A 17,387-nucleotide genomic window follows, 5' to 3' on the forward strand; every position below is an offset into this window, starting at 1 on the left:
AATTGCTGTGCTTTTATTCAGTGTTTGCAAAAGCTCTTGCTTTAAGCTATTGGGAATCAGTGGTTCAATGTACAGAGCAATGTTGGAGCATGGCTCCTGCCCTGCTCTGAATACTATACTTTTTCTTTACTCTCCAGGAAAGATGTGTGCAGTTTCATGCATCTATTTCCTTGGAAAGAAAGCCAGTGATCCTTCATTCAGCAGGAGGGAGCCTTGGGAGAGTGACTTGCTGGCTCTGCGCTATTAAAATTTGGAAACCTCATGGCATTTTGCTGCCTCTGTCTTGCTGAGATGCACATCTCAGCCACATACTCATGGAAGCTTGGTGTCTGTACCCCCCACCCCTGAGGGTCCTGCTCCCTCCCCAGACCTGCTGGAACAGCTCTCCAGTCCCATGTCACTGCAGGTGGTGTCCCCACAGGCATGATAGTGCTGGCACTGCTCTCCAGCTCTGTTTGCCATCAGCTCATTTGGTAACTCCTGCTCCTTGAAAATGTCATGTCAGTAATGGATCTCTCCACAGGCAGATCCATGTCCTTCATTCTCACAGGCCTGAAAATGTCTATTGGTAAAAAATTGATCTGGGTCATGTTTCCTGAGAAAGTTCCTCACCTGCCAAGCTCCTGGCAGGTGCTCAAATGTGTTTATTTTATTAATGAAGCCTGTCCAGAGGTCTTTGTTTCAATAACAAGTCTTGGCAATAGGTGCTCCAAGGAACAGGCTTTGCTGTTCCTATGGCCAATCCTGTCCCAAGAATTTCCATTTTAAAGGACCCAGAGCTCACCCCACAGAGTGCTGACAGCACTGGGAAAGCAAACCCCAAACGAGAAGCCCACAGTCAGTTTAAAGAACAGTGGCCATCCCTCAATATTCCATCAGGCTCAGCCTCACATCCGTTACCTTCTGTAATGAAATCAGATCAATATTAATGAAGTGACAGGAGGGAAGTTCTGCTCTCAGTTCACAGTTTACTTACAAATCCAATAGAAGCTGCAAAATGCTCATTATCCATGCTTATTAGGGAGGAAAAACCATTAGTTACTGCTGCTTGGGATGGCACAAAGCCTCACAATGCTCAGATGAACCTCTCCTTCTCAAGCAAGTGCACCAAGCCATAACTGGCCTGGGCCTGACTCCAGGATCCTCCTTGATGCTGGTTCCAGGGTCCCACACTCCCAGTCCTGGTCACATTCCCCATTCCTGGGGCCCGTGGCCAGCAGAGGATTGAGAACGGCAAGAGAAGGGCTTGGCTAAGGGCAGAGCAGCCACCAAGGTCACACTGACCCCGTGGGGGTGTGGAAGAAGGGGACACATCACCTGGAACAGACCAACCCAGCAGCCAGTGCCAGCAGCAGAGGAAATGCCGGCAGGTCACCAGGAGCACTCCATGGACCCTTGGACACTTCCCACAGGGGTGATCCCGTGCCAGCAGGACACCAGGAGGCACCAGCTGCAGTTATTCCTGCTGCTCTCCTCAGCCAGCACCTCGTTCCCTGCAGGACCTGCCAGCACCCAGAGTGCTCTGAGGAGGTTCCAGCCTGAAGCCAGCGCAGATGAGGAGTGCTGGCTCCTCCTCGGGCGTCGTGAATCTTTCTGTCCTCCCAGCAAGACAAGACAGGGCATCTGTCCTTGTTGAGAGGAAAGGATTTGGGGGAGTGTCCCTGAGGAGTGAAAGAGCAAAAGCTGTAAAGAGGAGAACAAGGGCGAGCGATTGCGGAAGACAAACACTACCGGGCCAGGTGATTTTGGAAGAGAGAATGTTAAAGGTTTTTGAGCAGCCCAACAGCACTGTGGGAGCACAGGTAGCACAAAGGGCCTTATGCCAGGGCAGGATATCAGGTGCCTCTCTTGGCAAGACTGAGCTCTCCGTTTTGAGAAGTGGCCCTAAATTATAAATTCCATCAGAAGCTTGAATCCAGAGTAGACTCAGGACAATGTAGTTATTCAATCTTGATAATTCTGTATTAAACTATTAAATGTCCATCACTGAACTATAATTTTCTTTTAACAGGGTTAAAAAGAAAATTATTTTATTTCCTTTAAACCCCTTTAACAGGGTTTAAACTTACCTGAGCTGAGAGCAGCACCAGGGAGCTCTAACTATAACTTGGCATCCTCTGCTCTCCTCAAGCTGCCTTCCTGTGCAAACATATGGCACTGGCCCTATACATCTGATACCCCCGGACATACCAAATTTAGCATTTCCAGGCACTCTTAAAGTCTATTTGCTGTCATTTTTGACCTTGGAGGTCTCAACCTTTTCTTTCAGAAGTGCAGGGCTGGGAGATCTCAATGCTCCAGCTGTGTATAGCCCCTGCACAAAAATATAGAAGGAGAAGTTTCACATCAGGATATTTTTGTTGTGGTTGCACAGTTACTTATTAGCAAGAAATGCTCACTGTTATTAGGCTCCAGCCAGCAATAGTCCTTGATTTCAGACATCTGTATGTCCATGCCACTTCCACCCTTTCCTCCAGAGTTGTCCCACTGTGAGGCATTAACACGAGGGGCCTGGATCCCATGGGGCAGGTGGGAGAGGTGCAGATGGTGAATGTCAAATGGGCAAGAGAGAGGCAGGAGAAATATCACAAAGGACAAGGAGGGACAGGTATGGTGGCAGAGCCAAAGAAGAGATAAATAGCCCAGAAGAGGAGGAGCTGAGCAGGAAACAGCAAATTCTTCCTGTCTGAGGCTGAAAGCCTTGGTGTTATTTGAGGCAGATAAACCCAGAGTTCAGGACACCAGCTTCTCTTGTAGGAAACTGAGAGATTATTCAAAATTAATTCAGTGTTAAAGAAATAATATGTCACTGTTTTGGCAGCGTGGGCATTTCAGATGGGTCACCTGACAAAGAGGAGGCCTTGAAAAAAATAGTTTTATTCTCATGTCATCACCCTGTAGGCATTTCCCCTGGGTCCATCCTACAGCTCTTTTCCATCCTCCCACCCTGGCTGTCTACAGTGAGATTTATGCAACCAGTCCCTCAGTGCTTCACTCTAAAGCATAGTGTAATTTGTTCCTATTCAGACAAGTTCATCAGAAGAACTCTAGGTTTAAAACACAGTGGAAACAATTCATAAAAAAAAACCCAAAGAATATCCACTGGGTTGTTTCTTTTTTCCCTCAGTCATGAGTGCCATGGAAGCAAAGTGGTGCTGGATGTGCAGGCAACTTTCAAATGTCTCCAAAAAAGTCTGTAGCACCAGCTCAGCTGGAGAGGGCAAGGCACAGACGGCAGCCAAGGTCACTGTGACAACGGGGAACATGCTTTATATGCTGAGCAGCACAGGCTGGGAGGCGGCAGACAACAAGGGCTTGACGCATTTGAAGTGTCGCTCAAAGTTGAGCCAAGGTTTCTCCTTGTGGAGGTACCTGACAGCTGCAATCAGCTGCCTATTTCATGTCAGCATTGATTCCAACTCCAGGTCTTGCGATTCTTCCTGTAATTTATTCAGTTCATAGTGATTCACCACATAAAAAAAATGTGGTGGGGAAAAACCCCCTCTGCTAAAGCACCATGGTTACGGGTCAAAGATCCAGCCTCGCCGCGCTGACGGCAGTGGGAATCTCACTCCTGTCTTCAGGCAAAGCCTTGCCCACTAGGAAGTTCCAAAGCTGAAGGTCTCAGTTCTGTCCTCATTTACCTCTGCTAACATCCAGACTGACATTTTGCTTTAACGTTGCTTCTTGAGCTACCAGTTTTTCTGCTTCCGAGATAAGGAGGATGATAAAAGTAAATGCAGTCCTGTGTGGAGCATGGCAGCTCGTGAAAACCAAGGGGAGGGAAAGGGAAGCAAAATAAGCTGACAGTTTATAATACATTTTTTGTTTCCTCCAGTGCACAGGTGAATTGAAAGGTTTCTTATATAAATTTCAGTGGGATTAGTTATGAAACGTGCTTTCTGTCACTCTTTTAAATTGCATCTTTCAATAAATGCTTCATCTCCTACAGCTAATCCTGGATTTATGCAAAAAACTCCCCAAACCACCCCCCTCAAAACCAACCCTGTCCCCCACTGCTAAACATGTGAAATGAAGTCTTTCAGACTCTATGTGCACCCAAATAGCCTTTCACTTACTGTGCATATCCTGCTCCCCCCGAGAGTGGAGATGGGGATTGTTCTCAGTTCAGTTCAGATAGTTTGACATGGTGAGATATTTTAGGATAAATACATGTCATTTTAACAGCCAAAATGCATTTTTGCTTTTATTGCCTTAAAGTGGAGTTGTCTCTTGTCTCCCACAGTCCAAAGCCCGAGCTACTGACTCTGACATGCAAGGAAGGGGCAGCAATCCCTCTGAGCCAAATAACTGGTTTTTCTGTAAAAAAAAACCCTTTTATTTATCAGGGACTCTCCTGCAGCAGGCACCATAAAGTCAGTGGGAACAGGGACAGCCTAGAGGTTCCAGTGGAAGAGAAGGATGGTGAGGTGGGACTCAGAGGGGAGAAAAGTGAGAGAAGAAAGGGGAAGGGGGAGGAATAAATTATTTTCATAGTTAGGCAGAAGCACAGAATAGCAGAGTGTGGACAGGGACCCTGGAGGGCTCTGGTCCAGTCCTGTGCTCCCAGAATGTCCAGGCTGGATCAGGCTGCTTCATTCCTTGTCCAGTTAGATTTGAACATGTCCAAGGAGGGAGATCCCAATCCCTCTCCTGGCCCCTACTCCCCTGTTTGAACACCCTCAGGGTGAAAACGCTTTTCCTCATGCCCAGTTGGCAATTCTGCCCTTCCAGTCCTGTTCAGCCAGGTTAAGAAGGCAAGGCTCTCCCAGGTGCTCCCTGGGACACATGTGAGCTTGTTTTCTCTCCTGCCCTTTACATAACCCATTTTATGATTCCTTTTAGGCTCTGCTTTTATGCAGTAGCTCTGTAACTGTCCGCATTTCCAATTATAAAACCTTTAAATTTGATTTAGACCTGATAATTAAGCTGTGATTTAGCAAATTAACCCTATTGAAGCCCAGAGGTGTGAGACATGCTCTTTAGAACCTTAAATGTTTGGTGTTTAATTGCATCCAACACTGAGAAAAGTTCAGGGAGGAGGAGAAGTGACTGTGTAGCTAATTCAGGTCGCTGATGCTGACAGGACAGGACCTCATGCACAGATCTCACACATCCCATCCAGACCAGGATTTGCAGCTGTCTTCCACCACAAGGATTTACCAGATGCACAAAAAGACTCAGTTGGTCCCTGGCATCACTACAAAAGCTCGTCATGTCCTTTGGCTGTTAGAAATCCTGCACCACGATCTGCACAGCAGTTGTCTTTGTGTTCCCCTTCAAGGTCAAAGCATTTCTAGCTGCATTCCCTACCTGTCAGGACAGTTCCAGGACACAGGGGTGGAACATCTTCCTCTCTTGCCATCAGGATTGGCAAACTAAGAGAAATTTAGCCATCCTCTAGTTCCCTGGGTTCCCAGGCAGTGCTCCCAGGAGACTGAAGCACGAGGGCCCAGGGAAGGAAGGCAGGATGGGCAGGGAGAGGTGCTGTGGCCAGGTGCAGCCAGGTTTGTGTGTTCTCACAGCCATTATGCCAGCAGCTTTCATCCCTTCCTGTCCTTCCCCAGCACCAAACCCTTGGTTCTCACAGAGCTGTGTGACTTTTGGGAAGGAGAACGTGGATGTCCCAGTGGTTCTCACACTGAGGACAGCTGACATGTGCTCAGTCAGCAGCAGGGAGAAGCTGGTCCTGAGTTCATGTGCCTTATTCTCAAATGCTTTTCTATTGATCATGAGAAGCAGAGGGTTTTATACAGACACAAGAGGCAAACCAGCCTGTGGGAGATGCAGTTGTGGGAAACAGGCTTAAAATTGTCCCAAAAAAGGCCTGAAATTTTCTTATAAGCCTTTAGCCCAGTCCAGAGGAAAAAGTGTGTGTTTGTCTTTCTTCAGGGCTTCACAACACCCAGCTCTAAGTGTCACTAGCCCGCAGAGGAACAGGAGTGACCATAATGCTCAGAAAATCCCCCCATTCGCTACGTCAAGCTCTTCCAGCGACACATCAAGCAGCTCTTCACTTTCATCAGAACCAACCAGCCAGATCTCCATGGTTCAGGATCAAACCCTGCTGGACATCACCTCCATCACTAGATTGGCCCCAGGGGAATCACTAAACCCTCAACCACTTGAGCAAAGAGATACAAATTTAGCAATATCGTGTTCCAGCCCACTCGGAGCAAGGACTATTCCAGCATCTTGCCCAGCCAGCCTCAGGCTCAGTCTAACACCCAGCTCAGCCAAGCCACAGCAATACTCTGACTGCTCTCCAGTCAGCCCAGGGATCAATGCAGCTTCCTTCTCCACCTTCTGTCCTCACTCAGCACAAAACGTACGAGCTTCAGCTTCCGATCACACACTGACCCCAACCAGGACAAGCACAAGGCCTCCAGCAACAGCGACTCCTGAAGAGAGTTCCCAGGCTCCTGGCTATTCTAAAACTGAATTAAAGAATACAGGAAAGGGGTTTGAATCAGATCTGGAAGATCCTGATCATGAGAGGTATGTATCCAGAGCACACAGGTGTCTAAGTCCTCAAACCACCCATGTTGGTACAGAATCAGTCAGAGCCCCCCCATAAAAAAGTTAAATATCTTTTACGATTCAGATGTTCCCAGTGTTTGCTTTCCATTACCCACCCTGTGCTTCCACTAAACCCTGTCACCCAGGAAGCAGAATGCCCTATTTCCATATACCCATTTAGCTCTCCAGACCTCCTGACAGACCTGGGCCAGGTCGGCACCCTCAGCTCCTCCAGCAGGGCACAGTTTTCAGGTGCCTCCTTTCCTTCCAAACAAGGCAGCACAACTTTCCCTTGTAGCAGCAGGGAGAAGCTCTGCTGTCCCCTGGAGCCTCACAGAGCAGAGCAGAGCAGGGGATGGTGCTCAGTGACATGGCCGGGATGTCCCCCCCAAACCTCCCCTGTCTGCTCTGACCCCAGGCAAGCTGGGCTCATCCCACTCCTCCGAGCCTCTGAACTCCACCCTGTCTCTGCCACTTCTTTCCTTGGCAGGAGATTTGTAACCACACAGGAATTCCAAGCCATGGAGAAAGAGCTAGAGGATGTAAAGGAAGACCTGAAATGCCTGAAGTGGAAGGTGAGACACATAGGTGAGACGGTGCAGCCCCTGGCCGAGGACAGCAAGAGGTACAATGGCTACACCCTGACGGAGCTCAAGGCCATGGTGCAGTTTGAGGATGACCCTTACAAGGCTGCCCACAAGATCCTCACCGCCCTCTTCAGCGATGTCTACTGGCCACAGCACCCAGCCACCGAGCAGGCCTGCAACTCCCGCTCCCTGCCCGAGCCCAAAATAGACCCAGAGCTCTACATGGTCTACTGTGACATCCTGAAAAGCATATTCCCTGGAATTAGCAGCCAGACACTGAGGGAAGAGACACAACACGTGCAGAAAGGCACGCAGAGCACAGTGCAGTAGCAGCAGAGCTCAGGGTGCTGTGCAGAGTGCCAGCTCTGGGTGACTTTAGAGCCTGGACTGTGCTAGGTCCCGTCGGTCCCCTTTAGGCATGGATTGTCTGTGAAGGTGTTGGTGAGCTCTGAGCCCTCATGCCACTTGCCCAGTGACACAGAGTGGGATGGCATCCTGCACTCTTCCCACATTTTAGAAAACAATTGCTCCTTTGGTGTCTCTTTCAATCTATGGACGTTTCCTTGTTTCCAGCAACTACAAATGCTGACAAAAGAATCCCACGAAGGCATTGTATGTCCAAGCAAGGGCCTTCTCCCAGCCCCAAACAGACCAACCAACCAGCATCTGGGTAGTTTCTATTTTCTAGAGTGTATCATTCATTAAATGACATTACTTGTTAGAAAATTGTGCCTGTTCTTTTTTATTTATTTGTCTGGCAGTGCTTTGCACATCAAATCAATCAGCCTCATCACCTGAACACAAACTGGAATGAGACCTGGGAATTTCAAACCTTCCCCTGCACAACTGAATCCTTGGTTTCAAAGGCACAAACCCAGGGCACAGTGGCGGGCAGCTGTGGTGAGCCCAACCAGGTCATGGGGTCAGGGTACAAATGTGCTCCTAAATCACCAACCCAGCAGTGGGACAGGGGAAGCTCTGTGACCTCCAGCCCTCCCAGTCTGTGGTGACTGGGCTGAGACCAGCCCAGCTGAGAGGTTGTGGCCCCATGCAAGGGTCCTTCAAGGTGAGCACTGCATGGAGCCTGTCCCAAGGGAAGAAGGCTGCTGGTCATGGAGGACACACAGGAAAATGGTCCTGGAGCTCCCTCCTCCCCATCTGGGGACCAGCAGCGTGCCATGGATGAACAGCTTGTGCCCCAGCTTCTGCCCACAGGCCTGGCCTTGCAGCCTGCTCTGTAAAGGAGAGAGTGGAGGGCTGCAGGGATGTCCTTGTGCTACGTTGCTCAGTGGCAGTGGCAGCCACACTCCCCTGCCCCACTGGTTCACCCAGTCCCTCTCAGAGTCAGTGACACTTCTTGGAAAGAGTCACTTCCCTGGTCTCAGTGTCACAAACACCCCAAACCCCAGAACACATCCACCCTGCTGCTCCTGCCAGGCCCCAAGGAGGGCAAGAGGTACCTGAGAGTTCAGCCCCCCTTCCCCTCTGCTGGGCTATAATCCACTTCTAAAGCTCAGTCCAAAAATAACAGGGAGGAGAAAAAAACTATTACAAAAGCACTGAAAGCAGATCATTCCCAGTGCCACCAGAGATCCAGGCACCCTGGGAGATGGGAGGGGGCCACAGCCACACTCTGGACCTGCTGGGCACACCTCCATGGGACTCTGACTTTAGTGGCAGAGCTGCCACCTCCCTTGCAGCAGGATGCACTCACAAAGACATTGGTTGAAGCTCCCTGTTGTTAGCAATTTATTTCACTTCCAAGCTGCTCTTCAGACACAGGCATGGCACTGCCCACGCAGCCTCTGTGCCCCACTGCAGCCAAGAGCCACAGCTGGCACCTCCAGAGAAACAGGGCTGTGCAGTGTGTGCCCTTGGGACAGTGGCAGCACCCAAAGGGACTGGGGGAAGCCAGCTCTCTCTCAGGTGGGCACGGGGCTGTGCAGGATGATGGCAGTCACTGGAGACATTCTGGAGTCACTGGAGATGTTCTGTGTCCTCTCATAGCAAATCCTCCAGGGTGGACCATCACAAACCCAGTGGAATTCTCTGTGCACTGTGGAAGGGTGTCTGAGTCTCACACAAACACCCCTGCATCTTGTTCTGCTTTCATGGCTCTTTCATGTAGGAAAACCTGTCCCTTTGGATGAGATGGGTGGGACTAGATTCCCACAGAACACACAGGCACTGCTCCACACTCATTTTTCTGGGACAGACTAGACCCCCAGCTCTCTCTGATTCTCTCTTTGGAGCTTTCCATAACCTCCAGTGGACACTGAACTGACAAAAACACATTTAGCAATATCAGTCTTTATACGTTGCATTGCCTGCCCTCCCTGCCTGTAAAACTTTAATACATTTGCTCCTCAGAGATCAGGCTCTGTGCCTTCTCATGCTCACACACATGCCTTCTCATGCTCATGAGACCAGACAATATGCTCAGATTTTCTCTTTTAGTCTCATTCTCCTCATGCCTCAGATCCAGCACAAGCCCATGAATCACTTTTATTAACCTTACATCACCAGGGCTGGTTCTATCAAACAGTGTCAGTTCTGGGTCCCTTTCAGGTTTCAGTGTCTTCTTCTGCAGGGTCAGTTGGACTGTGAGTGAATCACCTCCACCCACTCTGGAGATGTGCATCAGGTCTTTGGTTTTTAGCTATTCCAGTGGAATTTCCAGCTTATTTGCATCCAGCTGGAGCTGGCCAGTCTTGCCAGAGCTTCTATACAACATTTATTATTATTATTATTATTATTATTATTATTATTAGGTATCTGCACCTTCTGAGCCCTGCAGCCTGTCCCAGAGCCTTGCCAGCCACAGCAGCCCAAGTGCTCAGGGGAAGGGGAAGAAAGCAGCAGGACAAACCCGCTCCACCTGTTCTTTACAGGCTCCTCAATTCTTCCTTTCCCTCTGCTGCATTTGTACCTTGAAGGCAGCTCTCCTCTGTGGAGATGTCTCAGTCTTCAATTACTGCATTATCTTTATGACCATTTCCTTGTACTTGAGGCACCTTCCCTGATTTCTACACAGGTAGAAAAATCCATTGATTTTCTACTCATTTTCCTCTTGTTGATGTGCATTACCAAATGCTTTCATCCTTCCACAAGTCTCAGCTTCCCTTGCTGCTCTGCTGGGGACAGAAGCACAGCTGTCTGCCCACAGTCCCAGAGAGTTTTTCTGTGTCCAGTCTATTTTTTCTGCACTCACCCACTCCTAACACAACAGGAGGGCGAGGGCTGGCCGCCCACACCTCAGGAAGAGCCCTGCTCCCTGCAGAGCACAGAACTGAGTCAGCACAACCCAACTAAGACAGCAGTGTCTTAAATATACAGGCCTGAAAGCAATTTTTTTGGCGTTGATTTTTAACATCCTGTGCTTGCCAGAATGTGCCCTGTTACAAGCTTGCTCTGTCTTTAGGCTCTAGGTCTTGCTGCCTGGTATTCAGACAGAAAAGCAATTACACAGCCCCATTACTGTGACAGTTAAAGAGATTCAGCCATTGTTCTTCTTGGACAATTCACACTGATTCCAACCCCTCCTGCCTGGCCCCTCAGCATAAATAAGCCTTCTCTCCAAAATGTTATCACCTCCACTTGTATGGAGACAGGCAGGGCAGGCAATCAGACACACAGTGAAAAATTAGCCTTTAAATCCATGTTGCATTCTGTCTACTCTTCATTAAACTATTTTTTTTTCCTTGAACACATACTCTCGAGCTCGAAGACCCAATACCAGACCAAATTACTTTCTTTCCTTTTCTCTCTTAACTACAGGCATTACATTTGCTATTTTGCAGCCCTGCCCGGGTCCAGAGTCATTAGCATCACACTCATTCAAGGGCCATGCTGGCTGCTGGGCTTCCATCCTGCCTGTGTCCTGAGGGCCTCGGAGCCTGGCACAGCCTGCCTCCCCCCTGTCCTCTCCCAGAGCAGATGTCTGGTCAGAAGTGTGAGGACAACAATATTTTTTTCCAGCCTCGGGCAATCTGTGGTTTGCACTGATTGATTGCATTAAATAAGCAACCTATTAATATGCCCCCTGCTGTGGCTCGATGGGCTCCAGTTGGCAGAACAGATTCTTCTGCAGATAAGTTGTGTTAAACAGGGGGTCCTGATGCATGCTGCTCCTGGAATCACAGAATAATTTCAGCTGGAGAGAGCCTCTGGAGGTCAGCTTGTCCAACCCCTCTGATCAGACAGCATTCCAGTAAAAAAACCTGAATAATAAACTCTGTGCTGCAAAAACGAAACCATTGCAATAAAAACAAGCTTCTGACAACAAAAACAACAACAACAAGATTTTTAAAATAATAAAGGAACTTAATTTACATCTGCATCAGTGGATAAAGAAGATAAATGGCAAACTTTTTGTAGCACTGGTTTGGAGGGCTCTTTGCTGTGGTTAGATCTACATGCATCACCAATTCATTTGTCAGCCTTCTCATTAATATCTCTAATGCATAATTGCAGTCAAAGTCACTCATTGAACCATGCATTTTATGACCTCAAGGGTTACCCCTTCGTACTGTTAATAATAATATCCCTGCATAATGCAAATGCTTTATGCAAAACAAGTCCACCAGCTCTTCTTCTTTATGACTTAAAATACAGCACAGCAAGTTTTAGGCAACTGTCTGCATCTTTATATCAATTACAGGCATCATCTGTCCTGAATTGTGAGTGACAAGGGTTGGGGCAGTGCCATTAATTACCAGTAATGCTTCCTCCATTAGTCCTCCCTGAATGTCTGCTCCACATGATGTGTTCTCTGTACATTTATACAGCCACTGCCCCTGGCACACTCCATTTCAACCTGACTTCATTTTCACAACAAACCTGCAATCTTTGTTCTCCAAGGTGAAGGTGCCTCCCGAGACCCTTTTCCATTTCTGCTATCCATCCATTTCTGTAAGTGGTTCCTTTCCCACTCCGAGCTGGAGCCCTCCCCCACAGACCTCTCCCCTCCTCGGAGTCTGACAGGGAAACAAGTGCCCTATAAATCATCTCTGGACTCTTATTCCCAGCCCACAGGCAGGTGACAGCAGTGCAGATGTCCTGAGGGCCTCGATGCTGCTCCCCCAGGAACAGGAGTGACACTGGGACATCCCAAAGGGCTCACACACAAGGAGAGAACACGGATCCTCCCCAGCCCTGCCCTGAGAAATGCAGACCACAGCTTCTGGCCAATTTATTATGAAGAGTAAATTATCAGAGTGGCCCATAGAGAGTGATTAAAATACACATCAATGCCTTGCTGGGTCAGTGGGTTTTGATCAGATCTCCCATTTTGAGTTAATATTCAGATATGTTACTACCCCAGAGAGATGAATAATAGTGGCTATTTAATTTCTCTGACAATATTAAACATAATGAAAAGTCATACTATCATCCCACATCCTTCCCCATGAATTCTGGCCACAGAGAGATCTCCTGTTGGTAATGGAAATGTCACTTTGATTCATCTGTTCACCAACGAATCCTTACCAAACAATTTCCAGTATACAGCAAGCTGTCCCAAAACATTCCTTTGGAAACAAGCCAGAACTGACATTCACTGTAAATTAGTTTTTACCACTGTTTAGGCTCAGACCATTTCAGGTAGTTTTGCTACTCACTCTATTTTTAGCAGTGTCTCCAGCATACCAGGAAAAGAGGTGGATCATAGGACTTCTGCTAATCTGCAAATCTGAAATTATAGCTGAGAGATGGAATTTATTATTACACAGCTCAATGACAACAACAGAGATGACCTTTCTGCAATGCCAGAAGTCTTATCCATGCTGATCTGTGCCTTTAATCAGGGAAAGGGGGAGGGTACAGATTATTATGCACCAAAGGAAAAACTTTTTCCCTATGGGGACAGTTAAGTATTAAAACAGATTGGCTAGAGAGGCTGTGCATCCTCCATCCCTAGAAGTTTTCCAGGCCAGACTGCTTGAAGCTCTGTGCAACCTGGTCTGATTTCTGTAAAGTTAAAAAAAGAGGTGTGTAATTGCAGAAAGCAGTCAGGGAAACCTGTGATGAATGGGAGCACAGAGCCAGGAATAATAAGAGGCAGGAACAGCCCCACTGGGGCTTTGCAGGGCTGAGCCCCACCGTGTCCCAGCTCCCTGGGCTGGCCAGAGCATCCTCCTGCTCTGCTGGGGCTCCCTGGCCCTTTCTGAGGAGACATAAAAGCTCTTTCTTGCTCAAGATGAAAGTCCTCTCCCCAGCTTGTTTCACACAGAAACCTCTGTTCTGGCAGCCACCTCACGCTGTCAGGCAGAAGAGAATTCTCAGTGAAAGAGATAAAAGGGCTCAGCTGTCCTGGCTCCTTGCATTTACCACAGGGACCTTCTCTTTCTCCAGCACAATGGCCCCCTGGGTGAGGAGTCATTTCCCTGAGAAACCCTCCCAGCCACAGCAGCTCCCTCTGTGTTCCCTTGCCTTGCTGCTGACCACACTGGCTCTGCATCCCAGCTTTGCCTCACATCTGTTTCAGCTCCAGCTGCACTGCCTGGGCACAGTCTGGAGACCAGCACAGTCCATAATTCTCCGCTGGGCTCACACCCTCAGGAGGCAGCAGCTGAGTTCCAGTCTCATCCTGGCCCGTATGTTGGCTCTGAGGTGCAGTGTCCAGAACCAAAACCTCCCCTTCCATTGCTCCCACTCCAGGCTCCTCCAGGGCCACAAGACTTTCAGGTTAAAAATGCTCTTTTGCTGAGAAGGAGACTTGGCTATTTCTAGCACTGACATTCACCTCCACATGCTTAGCCCAGCACAATGTTCTGTCAAAAACCAGTGTGAAGCTCCTTTCCCAGCTAGATCCAGATAAGCTGAGGAAAACAAGCAATGGACTCTGAAACAACAAATTCCATGCTCCCAAGCAGCACTGCTGCATTTCACTTCCTACCTGCAGGCAGCACTTTCCCTGAGGCACACATCTGCTCCTGTCTCCTCACTCTGTGTTTTTATCCTCAAGGTCCATTCCATGTACCTCCTGCACAAGCAGGACCTTACCTCAGCTGCCACATTGCTGCCAACAAATTCCTGTCATTCATTCATGTGCTGTTTCCCTCCATCATTCTTTTGGATATTTTATTTTACAGTTGGCTGAGAGACCTGCCTGCTTTTATAACTGAGGAGTTATGAATGCTCTGGTCTGGCTGACAAGGTGGTGATCAGTCACAGGTTGGACTCAATGATCTTGGAGGTCTTTTCCATCCTCAGTGCTTCTGTGATATCTTAGAGGGAGGAGTTCAGGTGAGCTAATTCTACCTATCTGATATATTTCCTTGGATTTATAGTCCCCAAAATGTCCATTCTCTTTCCACAAACTGCACAAAGTGTGTGCATTTTTGGAAGTCCCATGAGCAATAGGACAGAGACCAGCACTAAGACTTTGAGAGTCAAGTTGATTTTAGTCACACCCAAAGAGACCTTGAGCAAGCTGAAAGCTAAAGGCAGGATCTCCCTGTGCTCTCACTGCCTAATTGAGACCTTCCAGAAATAACCAGGACACCTGGGGAGGGCAGCTCACAGGTCAGGTGGTTTTCCTCTCCTAATTACAGCCAAAGCAGTGAGCCATGGGTGGAGGCTCATGGGGTGTTGGAAGCACTATTCCAGGCTGGGAAACACTTTCCCTGCTGCTCATGGGGATGGTCAGTCCTCTCCTTCAGCCAGCAGCAAGGAGAGCTGGCAGACAGGAGGTCTGCAGCCTGATTTGCCCCTTCTCCAGGAATTTCTAGGTCTGTAAGAAGGAAGTCACCAATTGCAAGTGTTTCCTTTTGGGCCCAGCTCTTTAACACTGCAGCACTTCACAGGGTCCTGAGCCAGGGTGAAGGGAACTGATGCTGTCAGACAAGGGTGGAAAATTGATCTTTTCCCAGCAAGATTTAGAGGCCAGTTGGACAAGAAATTACTCCAGCTGGGCACTCGGTCCCCATCTCTCAGCTCTTCCTGCAGCTTGGAGATTCACTCTATAATTGCTTTCTTAGTCCACATTTTATCCTCAGCTGACAGAATTCCATTAGGGTGATACAAGCAGTGTGATAAAGGGATGTTTGTGTCTCACATGGGCTCTAAGTCATTTCTCAGCAAACAAGCAAATAGTCACAGAAATGGGCAAAGAGGCCCCTGAGCCAGGAAGTCCCTCCCTTCCTGTGCTCTGACCAGCAGGGCCTCAGCCCACAGGGGGAAGCAGACACCCTCCCAGGGTGTCACGCTGCTCCCTCTCTGCTCCTCAGAGGAGACACCTCCAAAATGAAGGTGCCATCCCCAAAAATAGGGATCCCACACAAACAGGAGCCACAGTGCTGTGACACAGGAGTGGGTGACTGTTATTGTCATATTTTCTGGAAAAATCTCCTTGCCCAGGATTCTTCTCCTGAGGAGCTGAGAAGTCTCAGAGAAAAAGGAAAACAATATTATCTCATTGCTTCTCCTGTGTTTTGCTGCTTTGGAATGTGGTTGGAGATTGTTTATACAGCAGGTGATTGTTTCATTTGTTTCATGTGAATTGTTTTTACTTATTGGCCAATCACAGCCAAACTGTGTCAAGACTCTGGAAAGAGTCATGAGTTTTCATTAGTATCTTTTCTAGCTTTCTGTCTGTATCCTTTCTGTATTCTTCAGTATAGTTTAGTATTCGTTAATATAATATAGATCATAAAACAATAAATTAGCCTTCTAAGAACATGGAGTCAGATTCATCATTTCCTCGCCTTTGTCAGGGTCTCAGAAAATGCCACAGGTGACACCCAGATCAGAGAGCAAGTGCCCTTCCTAAGGGAGAAGTAAGAAATGAAACTAGTCCTGCAGCACATCTGAGCTGGAGAGTGGAATGGGCTGGTCACAGCAGCAAGGCAAGCAGTGACTCTGAGCAGCACTTTCAGCATGGTTCTGGCAGACAGATTGGCCTTCTAAGCATGATGATGCAGCTATAAGATAGTCATGATGGGAAAAAAGCCAAAAGGGAACCCAGGATGCTGCAGGGTGCACAGTTTCAGTGTCTGGTGAAGGACAATGGTGAAGCCATCACCACGTGGTGTCTGTTGTTCATATTTCTTGAAGAATCCTGGAAGAGATTTGGCTGCTTCAGTGACTTTTACCAGAAGAGCAGCTCCTGTTGGAGCTCAGCCTCCTGGATCAGCAGCCCCAGAACACAGAGGGCACCCAAGGCACTCTACACAAGGTTTGGGCTCCCACCACTGGTTGTATTCCCAGGATGGTGAGGAGCTGCATCCAGCAGGGAGCAGGAGGGAATGGGGAATGCTTCTCCTACCAGTCAATCAAAGGAAAGCTGACTTCATCCCCTGCATGTGGCAGAACCCAGATGTCAATAAAGCCCTTCATGTTTGCTCCTACCTGACTTCTGCTGGGAAGTGAGTGTGTCCTGGGATTTTCAGAAAGTTTAAAGACTCCATTCAACCTCCTTCATGCACTGCTCTCCCCCTCACAGCCCCACTGGCAGCAGCTCCTGTCTCTGGCCATTGCAGGGTGTTCCAAGACCCCCATCCAGTCCCACAGCACCCAGTCCCTCATGGGCACTGTCAGTGCCACCAGCTCAGCACACATCCCTGGTGTGGCAGGGCTGGGCATCACCAGGGCAATGACACAGCAGGGACATGGTACAAGTGCAGCAGGAGCAGGAGATTTTACAGAGAACAGCACCACCTGAGTAGGATGCTGCAGTACAATTCATGTTCCAGTCCAGCCTAAGCCATGAGCAGGGCTCAGTTTAATTCAGCTGCTGGATGAGGCTCCTATGGGTTCATGGATGAGTGTTCTGACTCAGGAATACACTCAGGTTTCTGTGCCTTCTGTGCTGCCTTTCACACCCTGCACCACTGCTTGTTCCCTTTTCCACAGACAGGTGCCTCTCCCTGCTGTTTAAATGTTCCTGGATTAAAGCACAAAAAGGCAGAAATTGAAAAGTTGCAGGTCTTCCCAGTATCTCAGATTACACTGTGAGCACTGACAAAAATATCTTTTTCCAGATCAAAAAGTAGGCATCCTGGCATGTACTTCCTCACAGATTATTTCTTTATCCTCTGCCCTTCTCAGTGTCACTGTGGGACAAACAAATTGATTTCTGTTATCTTGATCCAAGCCCTTTAAATCCAACCACAACAGGTAAAGGTGAGCAACTGTGGCATAAAAGTCTTTGCAGTGCTCAAATATTGAAATTGGGTGAAACTTTATTAATTTAATAATTTAATTTAATTCCTATTAATCCTTCCTTTTCCTTTGCTGTGCTTTTGACAATGTCAAATGATGTTACTGATGTGGCATAAAAGT

The 17,387-nt window shown here is 48.2% G+C and overlaps 1 protein-coding gene across 5 annotated transcripts in view; it reads left to right on the forward strand.

The window, feature by feature from the left end:
- The window catches only part of GSG1L (GSG1 like), a 55,650-nt gene extending 47,818 nt beyond the window's left edge, over positions 1-7,832 (forward strand). For 2 of the 5 annotated variants that reach the window (XM_039732573.1, XM_039732575.1), the window contains 2 exons: positions 5,893-6,498; positions 7,010-7,832. In XM_039732573.1, the coding sequence (XP_039588507.1) occupies positions 5,893-6,498; positions 7,010-7,436 (1,033 nt within the window). In that variant the 3' untranslated portion in view covers positions 7,437-7,832. Of the gene's footprint in view, positions 1-137; positions 1,984-5,892; positions 6,499-7,009 lie in introns of those variants that run through there. The other 3 variants (XR_005630238.1, XM_039732577.1, XM_039732576.1) reach the window with 3 other exon arrangements.
- Positions 7,833-17,387: the final 9,555 nt, after the last annotated feature.

The sequence above is a fragment of the Passer montanus genome, unplaced genomic scaffold, assembly GCF_014805655.1.
Source record: "Passer montanus isolate IOZ18808 unplaced genomic scaffold, ASM1480565v1 scaffold8, whole genome shotgun sequence".
NCBI lineage: Eukaryota > Metazoa > Chordata > Aves > Passeriformes > Passeridae > Passer > Passer montanus.